Here is a 14,658-nt window from a genome sequence, read left to right as displayed (position 1 = left end):
CTCGGTCTCTATGGCTGCCTGTCTGCCACATCTGTCTGCTCTCTACACCTTCCCTCCACCTGCCGTTTCTCAGAGCCGTCTCCCCATCTGCTTCCCCCTCAGCATACCTTCGTGGCCTAAAATTCCACTGTCTCCTTTTGATTATCATTTTAATAGGGGTCGTACCAGACAAAGAACGACCAGATGAGTTGGCAGAGCTCTTTATGACAGTCTCTGCACGGGCATTGTGGTGTTTCGGGAAAAGAACAATGGATCCCACTCCGGTCCGACAAGATGAGGTTTGGTCCACCTGAGCTCTCAGGAGAATCATGGATCCTGGGGAGGGTCTTAAATAATCTGCTGCTGGCAGCGGTTGTTATGCAGAGTGAGAACAATCTCTCCTCCCCGACATCATCTTTTCTGTGCTGGGTCAGTGCTGGTCCATCTCCAGTCATACTAAAGAGTATGCAGAACCTTATGGATGAACCGTATCATGCGTCTTATGCCTTGTCGAGGTTCTTCCAGCAACGAAAGTGCTCTGTTTTAGCATGAGCCTCGTAGTTCGCCGTTTCGCCTGTGGTTTTCCGACACGGCTGCATCTCCCAGTAACTCTGCATGCTCGCTTCCCGTCACAGCAAAGGCTGGACACCAGACACACATTTTGTGCATATGTGCCCGATTAATGCATGATTTTACAGTTGAATGTGAAATAATCTCTCAGCTAACACTTCTTAGCCTTTGCTCACCTCTTTACCTGCACGCAGAATTAACCGGAAATAATGCCCTTAAATATTGACAGACACAGAAATGTACACACCATAGAATTCACTCATTGCTCTACAGAAGCCGGTGCTATCCTGTATGTTTCCTACAATTTTTTTTAAAAGAGGCATCGAACCCTCATAAGGAAGGACTAGCGATTGAGCAGTTGTTTCACTGTTGAATAAAAGCTTAAGGAGAAATTTAAATCCCCTGTGTTTATAGTCTTCTTGTTTCTTAAGATTCGGTGTGCCGTGACAAAAATAACAAACACTTCAATAAATCCAGTCTGTTGTCGTAACGGGGAGCAGTACTGCAAACACGACAGAGGTGGAGATTTCCGGTCCAGAGAGTACAAATCCAGACCAAGATTTTGTTTCAACCAACCAGCTGAGTATAAAGAGTCGCAGTCACAGAGTACTCAACTGGTTGGTTGAAACACGGTAGGGGCACGGATATGGACGGTAGGGACACGGATATGGACGGTAGGGGCACAGATATGGACGGTAGGGGCACGGATATGGACGGTAGGGGCACGGATATGGACGGTAGGGACACGGATATGGACAGACATGATATACCAATACTGTGGGAGTTCTGAGGCGGGAGGGTCTGGGCTGATTTGGCCCCAACCTACAACCTTGGGCACTGGTACTGAAAGATTTGACACCAAACGAAGCTGTAACATTAAATATTCAATATGTTTTTTATTTATTTGAAATTAACACCGTTATCAAAAGATAAAATTAAATAAAAGATGTGGTGTTGGGGGGGGGGGGGGACAGTGGTTCATTTGCGAATGTCCCCCATGCTGGCGACCGTGTGAGTAAAGCTTCTTCTCTGCTCGTTCCTCTCGCAGCGAGTCCCGCGGTCACTCTGGCACCCGTCCAGCACCGTCTCTGCTCCCCAGTCCTCGTTTATTGTTTTGCAAATGAGTCTTCACCCCCTGCCTGCTCCTCACGGCCTGCATGCCACAGATAAATTTTATGCATTCCTATTAAAAAGAGCTAAATAAACAGGCGCTTCAGTAAGCACAGGACGCTCCCATTTTCAGCCCCCCCCTCCAGGTGACGGGCCGTCCCTGTGTTGGCGGGACGCTCATCCATCGCTCCGGAAATTATTTTGCCGCTGTGAAATTAAGCTGCTGGTGGTCAGCTGGTCATTTCATACACGTCCATTTCCTGCGCTTTGAATCCCTAAATACAATTTAAGGGTCCATCCATCTCCCATAATAGCTCATCCATTACAGGGACAGGGGGAGCAGACAGGCTATCCCATCATGCACTGGGCCGGTCCAGCAGGAGGGACAGGGGTACAGGAAGGGCAGCTGCGCATGCTGCTTCCCGTACATCATATCTACATCATAGCCAAATAAAAATGCAGAAATGATCAGAACTGCTCTCCAAAGTGCATATCTGAAGTATTTACTAGTATGTGCTTTAGAGATTGCCACCTCTATGGGTCTGTAAATATCTAGCCTCTGAAATAAAGAAAAGATTAAATTGCCATTTTATCACCAGCACTGATAGGTTTTAGCAGTTGTTTCAGCAAATAGATTCATCCCTGTGGTCAATCCATCCATCCATCCATCCATCTAATTCTTGATTTCTTAATTCCACTCCATTCTCTCAGATATCTTCTGCTGGGCTTCTTGGCCTGACCTCTGTCGCTCCAGTCCTCCTGCAGACCTCTGCCACACTCGTGGCCCCAGATACCCGCCGTGTGTGCCGCCCGCACCCCCATGCCCAGATCTGGGAGCAAACTGAGAAAAATGCCTGTCACCCACAGCCTAGATTCTTCCTGCGACGAGGAGGGTGGGGCTGACTGGAAGCCAGGCAGCATAGCTCAGTCCGGGGCCAGTCTGAGGGAGAAATGAGAGATCATGTGACTCGGGGGGGGGGGGGGATGTGGCGTATCTCGGGACCCGAGGCCGGCTGGGGTCAACGGGCTCCTTTGGTTAGATCTGTACGCCGTTGGGTGACAAAGCGCTTTTGTTGCTGTGGCATGTGTAACACCCCCCCCCCCCCGACCAAACAGGGCAGGCTCTGAGGGGGAGGGGGGAAAAAAAGAACCCCACCGAAATCGATCGCCGGGCCCTGCATGACGGATGACATGGCCGCCTCCATTTCTTTTCGGCCACATGGGCTGTGATATTTCTTCATTTAGACTCGGATCAATGGGGCCGTGTTGACAGAATGTGCCGGAGAGAATCCTGGAGGACATCTGGCAGGCAGGACTGTTAAGAAAAGTTCAAATGACTAATCTTCGCGTTGTCTGGCCCTAAAGGAAAGACATGCAGCCCTAACTGCTGCAGCTACAGCCGAAACGCAGTGAAAGTGAAAAAAAATTGAGGCGTGTGAATTTTTAGGATGGAATTCTGCTATGCGATATGTCGGGGGGGGGGGGGGGGTGTGGACGTGCCTTATCACTGATCACATTAAGCTGGCATCTCCTTATCTCTTGACTAATGACCTCGATGCCCAAACCTGCACCCTTCTGCCCCCCTCCCCCCAAGGCCCGATGTCAACCTGCATGTTTCACTTGTGCTGAAGCCAAAATGGCTGTACTTTGTTTTCATTCCTTCACACAGTTTTGTTAAACAATAGCCAAAGAAAGCCCCGCCTCCAGCCTGTCATTACCATGTCCCACGACTTTGTTTTCTGTTCTTTCCCAAGCAATCCTAGCCAGAGAAATGTTTTTCTTTGCCACGTTCACCTTTTTTCCCCCCCCACCTCTGTTCCACATGATTAAAGGAACGACCAACCAACCCAATGCAGCTTCACACGCGATTGCACCATTATATGTAACAATTGAGGTTCAGACTCTAACCAGAAACCTCCAATCACGGTCAAGCATTTCCTACTGTGCTAAACTTAGCAGCGATGCCAGATATGTTGAAGCAGCCTCTCAGCACCAATTTCCTGGAGGAGAAACCTTTTGGAAACCTGAGTGACAGAGTTTTTATCTTCAGTCTCCCTCAGCTCTTCAGACCATTCCGAAAAGATTAGAGCGTAGCGTCTTGTATTTCAGCACCAGAAACAGCGAGACAGTCATTTCATTGCCAAGTTCAAGGCTAGAAGTGGTTTAAAGAAGGATCTGGAATTCTGACATTTTCATAGTACATCTGTCTCCATCATAGAGAACAATCGCTTTTTTTGGGACATAAAGGATCTCAGGTTTAATATGAGTAATAGATGTTTCCAATGAGCATTCTTAAAATGAATGTCTCCTCACTGAATATCTCTCCCCCATTAACTCAGATAAGAAACTCCAGCCCAGCTTGAAATTTTCTCTCTAATAATAATATATTACACAGCAATGTAATATCATTCGAGCAGAGGCATTTGTGCTTATGAGATATTATGATTTATTGAATGAACAGATATCAAGACAGGCATAGTTTCGCCTCTGTCCCCCAGTCCAGGCAAAGCGGATCAAATCTCCAGCAAAGGTGACCTAACTGATAGTCTGATGCATTCCAAGCATGATCTTCATCGCGAATCCACCTGAAATAAAAACGGTGCGGCCATCATCCAATCAGCAAACCGGGGAAGGTACATGAAGAGATGAATGGCTGAGAGATGCAGCCAAAGACTAGTCTTTCAGACCAAGCTTCAGGAAGACGTTAGACACGCAGTGACACAGTACCTCTGTGTGGAGCACAGCCTAGATGTTCTCCTCTGCTCTTTAGCCATGCCGTTAATCGAGTACGGGTCCTGAAATCTCTAGTATAGTGTGTGTGCCCTGCGATGGACTGGCATCCCATCCAGGGGGGGTCTCTGTCTCATGCCCCATGCATCTGGGACAGGCTCCAGGTTCACCATGGCCCTGTACTGCATATGCAGTAGGGAAGGCGCTTGGGCTTTTTAAGCACAAGGCTTCTTTGTAAAAATGCTTTTATACCCTTTTTTTCACCAGCAACAATGAATGTCACGGGGCACATTATTCGGCAAAGAATAGCGCATGCTACTGAATAACAGCAAGATCTATGCAGCTTTGTGAACAAACAAAACACAATTATGTCATCCCATGAATTTTACTGCTTTATTTCTGTGCCCTACTTCCATAAGAAGACTAGTCATCTTCCAGAATGTTCTAATGTTTCTTTATATGGTGAGATATATAGCTGCCATTGCTTTCTGGGCTCGCTGACTTTCTCTTTCTCCTGGGGTCAGAAAGCTGTCAGGGCTAATGTTCGCTTATTTGCTCTTTCCTGTAGGCTGTCAGTAACTGCCAGCAACAATCAATCTCTTGCTGCTGCAATGCATATTAATGGCAGCGGGCAGAGAAGAATAGAAATGTACAGCTTCTTCCAGAGTAGATATACCCACTATTTCAACGTGGAAAGGATGCATGGAAGCGGCAAGAAAAGTATAGATGGAGATCGTTTGTCCACCAGAAGGGCGACACACTGATGGGCGTTAGGGCAAAACCCAATGGATTCAGCCCCGTCAAACATTGGGCGTTTCCCTGAAACCTGTACTCGACTGTATTTGTGTATAGTGCAATTGCTGAAGACCAGTTCTAATACTAAGAACAGAAGTACAGAGGACAGTAAAAATCACCATATGTCGTTCTTGCCCCGCCCCAAATATCAAGGATACATTGGTCGCATCCTCGCCAAACGAGACCAATCCCATGATTCATTGCACCGCAAGTTTGTTCTCGGAAGGCAAGTTAGAAAGACCAGTCTTACCAAGACCACAAGTAAGATCTTTGCTTTCTTGGTATCGAGAAATACCCACCATCTCAACCACTGGCAGTGATGGTGGCAGGACCAAACTGACTATAGAGCTGTCCTCCCAGCTGCCTGATTTTAAAGAACCAGTCCCAATGTTAGGTATCCCCTGACAGTCATTTCAGCAAGGAGGACCAGTTAAGATGACAAATGTTTCATAATAACTATATGTGGATGTTCACGGCTAGAAAAATGTGTGGATGACTGAAACAACGCGTCTGATTTTGATGGACTGCACCAGGTCCCCTAGCTGTATCTCAGCACCATGTCATAAAAATGGCTTATCTACAGCTTCTTAATGTCCCTGTCAGTTGGTCATCACCCTACAGGCAAAACGTGGTTTGGATCCCAACACCCACTGGGGAGAGTTGCCACTGATAACTGACGAATGTATATTCTGATAACTGAATGTATATCCTGCACTGGTACTGCTGGCCCAGTGGACCTCTCTCGTTATCGTTTCCTCTGAATCCAACTGCCTTGGGCGTCAACGGTGCAGATCTCATCCAGCGGCACAGCCACACAGTGATATCATTCCTGCCAACCAGACACAACCCCCATGTGAGAGCTGGAGCAGAAAGAGACACGTAGAAACAAACCTGAAGGCTTTCAGGCTGCCACGTACATGGCATGATCTTGCAGAGGTGGAGAGGCTGTTGTGGAGAGCTTGGTGTGGAGAGCTTCATCCAAAATTGCACCACCCACCATTGGCAACACGGCCGCTGGGAGCTGCTTCTTCCCAGTTAAAGTCCAGCTGCATTGCTGATTTAACACCTTGTTAATCTGACAGGCTTCTAGCCCGGGAAAACGTGGTACTTCACTGACGGATGAATAACCAGCTATGTGAAATGGGCCCTTAAGAAATGTCTGAAATACACAATAAAATTCAGCTGTTGTTACTTCCCCACCAAGGTCAATATCTGCATGACGATACAAATGCACGTTTTATTATTCTCGTTTATCTGCAAAAAGTGAAAGATTAAATTGATCCTCGGCCATTCATCTTAAATAATCATTTTACATCCATTCCCTGGGATAAATTGTTATGCCCGTGAATGATGTCACCCACCCTCCATCTGGTGTCCTACGCAAAGACCGTGCAGTCGCCGTCCGGAAACGCTATTTCACTCATTTTTTATACCTTCATAGATGTTCGACTGAGGGAAGGAAAAAAAAAAAAACAGGAGGAGGCCAATTTCTCCCCTAGCGAGAGATGACACTTGTGCTGATCCAATTCTGAGATAGACACTACGCCCAGCAGGGACGCTGCTGCTTAATCCTGAGGAACATAATGATTGCAGAGAAAACAAAATAAAAGACAGGAAATAAAAATTATCCAGAAGCCAGGAGTTTTTTTTTTACCAGCAGTTTTATTGGGAAAACACCAGAGAACAAAAGAAATGTCAGACACACACTGGCCACACGCGGTAACCCCCCCCCCCCCCCAAAAAAAAAACACAGCGTGTCCATCCAGTCCCTTTCCGAACGACTCTCTGAGTCCGTTCCTGCACAAAACGTTGCCATGGAAACCGGCAGAGTCAAGGAAAAAAAAAAAAAAAAAAAACACGTCGCCGCGGAAACCTGAGGCAGACGAACATAATTCTTTAAGCAGAGCTTCCGGATATAAATAAATAAATTAGGGTGACAGTACGTGAGCTGTTCTCCGCACTGGAGAATCCCGGTAAAGCATCAGCTGTTCAGAAGGTCTGAATATAAATGAGCTTTCTCCACGTTATTACTAGTGTGGCACGAGGGGCATCACTGTGGCATGACGTGTTGAACAGCGGGTGTGCCTGGTATCAGGCGGTGACATCCCAGACAGGCGAAACCGTGATAACCTACGTTTTATGTGTCAGTCCTGTGATGATGATCCGACAACCAGGAACGCCTCCGATCGAGAGACAGCAGGTTCACCGTGATCCAGCGTCACCGTAAAGCACAATCATTCACACCTTGGCGATGGCCGTGTGGCGCTTTAGCACAGAAGAAATTCTCAGAGGATTCATCTCCTCTGAAGTCAGACAGGAGAAGCAGGAGCCCAGCGATTACGCAACCTAGCTGGAGGATGGGGGAATTCTGGTCAAGGCGTCTCAGAGTTCATCTTCATGCCATCTCACGAAGATGCCTTCCCATCCATATCACCCCACCCATGCTACCTACTGCCATTCTACTTCACCCACTAATCACATGACCCCACCAGTATATGGAAACACTGGCCTTGTGTGTCCAGCCCCAGAGAGGGAAGCACTACAGCTAGGAGACACTGGTCCATCCCTATGGGAGACGAGTCACAGCACTTCCCGTGAACTTCGAGACATCCATTAATGAGGACCAAGATGGAGAAGAAACTTCATTAACATCACTAATACAGCGAGAGTCCCCTAGTCAAAAAGAAACCGAACAAAAGTCACCAACTAACTAGCGAATCGAAAACACGAGGCGGACAGCTTGGGAGGTTCTGAGAACATCGGGTTCTGAACAGCAAAGAGGTGCAAGTATCGCTCGTCTGCTGGAGTAAAGAAGTGTGTGAGAGGATGGTGATGTTAAGGACGTCACTGCAGACACACCAAAGGGATGGTCTGGCCGAAGCAGTGGGGTAAATTTCACTGTGCTCAGTGCGGTAGCTCTCACTGCGTAAGCACGTAATAGGGGTATGAGACGGTCAGACAAAGGTACTTTAGAGGTACTGCAGAACGACATCAGCCCTGCCAGAGAGAGTCCAGCCCCCTCAGATTGGTGACCTAATGCTACACGCTGCCCCCTGCTGGCTCCTCCACCTTCTTTTCCAAAACCATCAAGTCCATGGCACATGTGGGCAGTTGAGCGCCAGTTGACAGAGCCACCCGGATGAAGATGGGTCACTGCAAACCAAAACGGACTACGTGACACACGGCGTTCTGGTTCTGCTCCCTGCTTTATTAAATTGAAGCCGGTCTGTTTCCGTTGAGTTGAAGTGTGATTGCGAGGCACATGTCTGCTGATGACTGAAAGGATGTGTCTGCTGATGACTGAAAGGATGTGTCTGCTGATGACTGAAAGACACTGGGCACGAGAAAAGCTGGGAATGCTTAGCTTGTTAATCGTCTGCCGGCTAGATGATCGAAACTTATTAGCGCTGGAATTCAGCTGTACCCTCAGGATGCAACAATTTGTCGTCACTGTGGCCCAATTTGTTGATCTCCTGCCCTGAGGAGGCAGCTGATTTAACGACAGATGATGGTGACTGAGAGTGGTGGCTGGTGGAAGACCGAAGGGCATATGTAGCTACGGAAAATGTCCCTGTTGTCATGTTGAACAGGGACGCACTGATAGGGGACACGCAATGGGTGTCGACCAATTCATTGTATAGGAAACGGGCCTCGGCCTGGACAAAAGGGTCTAACTTTTGTCCTCCAGTCATATGCTCAAGCAAATGGGTACCATCATGCTATATTATATTTCCCAAGCTTTACCTTCACATCTGCTGTGTGCTATGTTCGCTAAATCCCAGCGAGCTAATACTAAACATTTCTGCGTATTACATAATACAGCACTAAGGAAGCTTCCCCCTACCGATACTTAAAGTACCGCTCTGTTTGATGTGGCCTGTGGCACTTGTAGAGGAAATTAAATCTGGTCGAAAAAGGAAAATCTGCTTAAAAATAACCCGGAGGAAGACAGAACAAAGAAGATTATAAAAGGTCTGTTTAAAACCTGGACTGTGGTTGGAATGAAATTGCTGTCATTGTGGGATTTTATGGTGCTGTTTGTCTTAGAGGTTGCTTCCCTGGTTCTGTAGTATGAGACACAAACCAAAAAATCTCTTAGCTAGCCGGATGTATTCTCGGTGGGGATTGGGTGTATGTGACAGAAGCATGGGCCAAAGGTAACACTCAGAATTCAGACTGGTCATGCTCACCTGTCTCCTTCAGTCATTCCCATGAAGCCATATTGTGGGTGGCGGGGGGGGGGGTAATGTATTCAGTTGTGATTGGATCCCTGACACCTATGTGTCTGACCGTCATGGGAGCTCAACCATAACATAAAAGACATTCGTTTATCTTAAATGGGTGGGGCTCAAGGAAAGGTTTAGACTGAGTACCAAGAAGTAGTTTTAAGAGATTCCGGAAGTTTCCGCCGGCCTACAAGACAGACTCCAGCTATGCCACACTTGGATACCTTCTTAGTTCCAACCTGACTGATTTCTCTTTGGAAACAGCAAACTAGCTATCAGCTCATTGAGAACCTTATGCGTGTATCGTCACATGCAAACAAAAATATCAATCGCATCGCAAACGGCTGCTGACAAGTGAAGCTATGCGGGGGACTTGTTAAGCGTTATAAATAACTAGGAACGCAAATGAAAAGTCTGTTGTTTTTGCTGAAATGATTCTCCCTCCCTGCTTCCAGGCGGCTGAAAAGCTGCAAGCTTCTTCGCTCTTCCCAAGTGTCCAGGCAAAGAAAGATAATGGAGAGAGAAGAACATGAACAAGAACATACCAGCAATGTGCCATGAAAGAGGTCAGCGTCTGCATGGTCACCACAGCTTAAGTGCCTGCTTTTAACTGTACCATTTTGACCATTAACTTTTATGATATTTACCTTCATCCAAAGCAGTTTTAAAATTCCACCATTAACGTTCAACAGTCATGGTTTTCTGATCCCACAGACCACAGGAAGAAATGGCTCTACTGTGATTTACCTGGACCTACAGAGAAATTATACAAGAATCTGGTTTTCTGGAAGTACAAATTTAGCATGTTCATGTGTATAAGCGCTGCCCTCAGAGTGTGGGTGACTGCTCCACAAACGAGAAGGAAGTTTCTGAAATGGGGTAGGACAATCTCAAGTTGGTGCTTGGATTTCAGTACGAACCCTGGGGCCCTAAAGAAAAAAATTCAGTGAAGCATACTCCTTAAGCTGCTAAAAATATTAACTTTCCCCACCATTTCTCTCCTGAGGCTTCCAAAACACAGAAAACAAAAGCAACAGACTGTAAATAAAAAAGAAAAACTGCACACACTGGTGAAATCATGAACACTTTCATGACATTCCTTTTGACAAACTGTTGGTTTGCTCTCTCTTGGAAGAGATTAAATCTTTCTCTTTCTCACAATGTAATTTAAATAACCATTTATTGTGCTGCTCGCAGCAACTTTTCGTGAAATAAAAACACTCACAAATAGACTAGATGAAAAAAAATCTTAATTTACAAGACACAAAAAAAACTGTTTGGTCATAAAAGCAGGGGTTCTATGTCCGGTCCCTTGGCACTTCAGATCAATCCTGTCACACTGGAGACCACCCCTGTGATGCTGGCCCTTTAAAAAAATGGGGCCCTTTATTCCGGTCCAAGCCGGGGACGAGCCTTCAACAAAACACCCTCCCCACACAGGGACACACCCTTTCCCACGTCCAGCACTACGATTTTCCTGGGCGGTCCTCCTGAGGGAGGGTGAGAGCTGGTTCCCCCCAGCAACCTCCCCCAAAAACTGATAGCTTTGCCCTTCTTGGTTGATAACCTGAAACTTACCCTTCCTTGGTTCAGGGGAATGGGGTGCTAATTTTGAGTTCCTTCACGTTTCAGGCTGAAGGTGCTTTCAATGTAGTGGCGCATCAAAGATATGGCTGCTGTAAGAGATCTACAGGATGTGGGTTTTGGGCAAGCCACAGGCCCCTTGGCCTCCTTTCGGAAGCTCGCCAGTTCACCGAGCCTGACCAAACCTCCCGAATCCCAAAGAGCGAAAATACAGACTAAAGCAACAGATACCTTGAGAGAAAACACCGATGCATTTTACAGTTGGATGGTTGTGTCCATTGCATTGATTGCACTCAAGTGAGGCCTTGCGTCACGGCAGCAATGGAGCCGCTGCGAGCTCCTGGCATCCAGAGCAGATTGAAACATGCAGCAGTAGCAGCACTTGTTTTGGGTGAACAACCTGCCTTACCCTTCTTCCGCCACAGAAGAGTAGTATACTTCTCCTCCATTTTGTTGAAATCAAGCATGTACAAATTAGAAAGCCCCGCCCCCATATCCTCAACATCATTCCCTTATTTGACAACAACTAATCTCAAAATTGCACCCTCCCGTGGATTTAAGTTCAGTTCTGATCGAATCCCCTTCTTGATGGGAATACTCCCAGATTCAATCAGCACCTCGCAACCTCCCACAGGTGTCAGTTCTGTTCTGGTGGAACCCCTGCCTGAATGACACTTTTCTGTAAGTCGATTTGTCTCTGTTTCAATGGGTTCCAGACCTTTACTCAATCTTTAGATAGCCAGGCATGGAGTAGTTGAACATGAGGAAGTCCAGCTTGTAGAGTTCGTAGAGCTGTGCCTGCTGCTGTGAACTGATATTGTGGAAGAACTCAGCCGTCATTTGGTCAGTGGTGCGAGTCGACTTGGCGTACGAGGGGAAGCGCAGGTAGTCGCCCACCCCAACCAGCCTGAGGATGTAGTTAGCATCCTCTTCCAGGGTCTCGTACTTGCCTACCAGGTCATAGTGGATGTGGCAGGGGTGGCAGAGTGAGTAGACGGTCTGCCAATGCTCATTGAGTGGACCCTCCCTCTGTGTGGCGGGGTCTACCAGATACCCGGCAAATTCCTGGAACTTAACATCAGCACCGCTCTGTAGGGCCTCCTGCGTCGCGTTCTTGCGGTACCGGCGCACGATCTTGGTGCCAAAACGTTTGTGGAAGGACGTGTTGTACTTGAGCGTGAACTTGTTCCGGTAGGCCGAGACCAGCCTCTCGAAGGGTTCACGTACAAACAGGAACTTGAGGTAGCTCTTCAGCCGATGGTTGATCTCAGGGATGCTGTACTGGTTGAGCGTCTTCAGGTTGGAGGGCACGTGTGCCTCATTGGATGGGATGGCCATGGGGTCGCTATACTTGCCCCTTCCTGTCAGCACCATCATCACACGCTTCCAATTGGTGCAGGCCACCTTGGGCACGTAGCAGTAAATCATCTCATGGTCCTCGTCCACCACCAGGTGTTTGAGGTCACTGGGAGTCAAGACCCGTCGCTTGCGGCTGGTGGCGCTGTAAGCCCGGCAGGTCTCCGCCACCTGGTCTCGCCTCGTCTGATGTAGGATAGCTGTTCCAGAGTATTCCGCCTAGAGGAGTTAAAATGGACACATCCGGAGTCAGGAACATGGATTTTCCATTACTACCATCATCATCGCCATTATTATCTAATGCATATGTTACTTTTTATTTATACAGCCATAAATTTAACAGAAACGTGATGTGGCTGCATGGGTCCTAACATTGCCAGCTTCCCTACTTTGAGCAAAGCACAGCAGACCACAGCATCATGCTGGACTCAAGAACCTGTGAAGCAGGCTGAGCTAAATATTGAATCTATGCTTTCTGGAGCCTGGCTTCATTCTGGTATCATGGTTCAGTTTTGTCCCTGAGCAAAAATAACCCTGTGTGGAATCCTGCTATGAAACTTTATACAGTTGAAAAGGAAAACTACGTGATACAGTGCCCTAGAAATAGATGCCTGTTCAATAAATCATGGTGGTTTAATAAGTTTAAATAATAGAAGATACTATTTACAATTGTACACCCAATATCCTCTTGGGTGCACAAAGTCTATCTATTTAAAAATGGTCCCCTTACAGGTTAGCATTTTTATTTGTAAAGAATCTGTTCTTTCTTAAAATGTCCTGCAGCAAAAGAAAGGAGGAATCATTTTTCCATCATTCTGACAGGCTCTCCAGTCAAAAGGCTTTTTTTAAGGAGTTAAGGTAATGGGCGAGGTTTGCCAAATCAGCTAATACCTTTTCCTTGCACTGCCTGCCCCATGTTAGTGCTAGCTCAGATAAGGGGCCCCCGCATATGGAAGACCAGCCAACCTCGAGGCCCCAAGCTTTATCTCTCCCTCCATAACCCAAACCCTAACTCTCCTCATCTCACAAGGAAGACCAGCCAACCTCGAGGCCCCAAGCTTTATCTCTCCCTCCATAACCCAAAACCTAACTCTCCTCATCTCACAAGGAAGACCAGCCAATCTCGAGGCCCCAAGTTTTATACCTAACCCTAAACCAAACCCTAAACCAAACCCTAACCCTCCTCATCTCTGAATGAACACCAGCTGACCTTGAGGCCATTGCTCCCTTTTTGCTCCTTGCACTCAAGGGATTCTGCCAGCCTGGTCGCCCCTTATGAAGCATCTGATACCCCCTCCCGCACAGTTATACAGCCACTACTGAGCAGTGTGGCATTCTTCTCGAGCCTCAATTCCTGCTCAACAATGGAGCTGTGAAGGAAAAAAATGGATGATGATGGATGATTAAGATGGAAACTATGCAGCCCCCAACCCAAACTCAATCTTACACAAGAACCACCTTGTCTTTCAAACTCCCCTCCATCGCATCAAAGCTAAACACACTCTGAGTGACATGTATAAAGTCTTTGTTGCAGGGAACCGTCGCTCTTTACAGATAATCGTAAAGTGCCAAATTACAACCCAGCCTCATTATGTTCTGCGGAACTGAGATGTCAGAATGCTGTAATTAAAGGAGGCTTTTTATTTCCATTGCTGGGGGGGTGGGTCTGTGTTTCTGTCTCTGTACGATAAAAGCCAAAATGGAGGGAAGTAGGCAGCACTCAGACATTAAGAGTCCCATTCAACTGTGGGTGTCATCACCCTTGGCACATATGAAGAGTCGCAGGGTGCAGGCGAGGATTTGAAGAAGAAAAAAATAAACACGCCTGCTCACCAACATAGGGTTCATGTCTACATCAGGTCCAAAATACATAGGTTCATGAATGTTTTTTTCCCCCCCACAGAGCGGAAGACATCTTAATTCTGTATAATCTAATCACTCGACTTTGGCATCACAAGCTTTACAGCACAATGGAACTTCAGCTGTTAATGCATTTATTTACTGTGGAGTTAGTCGATTCCATTCAGTAACACAGTTTGCTGATTTCCCTGCTCAAACACACCTCATTCAGCTCACCAGCCAATTGCCAGGCAAATCTGCAAACCATGGTACCAACTGGCCCTCCAGGACAGGAACTGGGAAATCCTGATTTACTGTATTGACTCATTGATTAACTGACTATTTATTTTATCATTACTGTCCATTGATTTTAACTGCACTTGTATTTCATTTCACCTCTCGCCCTCAGCAGCAACTTAAGACATGACAATAAACTTGACCTTGACTCGAGAGTAACCTCAGCGCTCCT

General features: G+C 46.9%; 1 protein-coding gene across 2 annotated transcripts in view; it reads right to left on the bottom strand.

Moving 5' to 3' along the window:
• Window positions 1-10,573: 10,573 nt before the first annotated feature.
• Window positions 10,574-14,658, bottom strand: part of chst11 (carbohydrate (chondroitin 4) sulfotransferase 11) — a 57,863-nt gene continuing 53,778 nt past the window's right edge. For both annotated transcript variants that reach the window (XM_023812611.2, XM_023812612.2), the window contains exon 3: window positions 10,574-12,569. In XM_023812611.2, the coding sequence (XP_023668379.1) occupies window positions 11,715-12,569 (855 nt within the window). In that variant the 3' untranslated portion in view covers window positions 10,574-11,714. The remainder of the gene's footprint in view (window positions 12,570-14,658) is intronic.

The sequence above is a fragment of the Paramormyrops kingsleyae genome, chromosome 3, assembly GCF_048594095.1.
Source record: "Paramormyrops kingsleyae isolate MSU_618 chromosome 3, PKINGS_0.4, whole genome shotgun sequence".
Lineage (NCBI taxonomy): Eukaryota > Metazoa > Chordata > Actinopteri > Osteoglossiformes > Mormyridae > Paramormyrops > Paramormyrops kingsleyae.
This window is presented reverse-complemented; position numbering and strand designations above follow the sequence as displayed.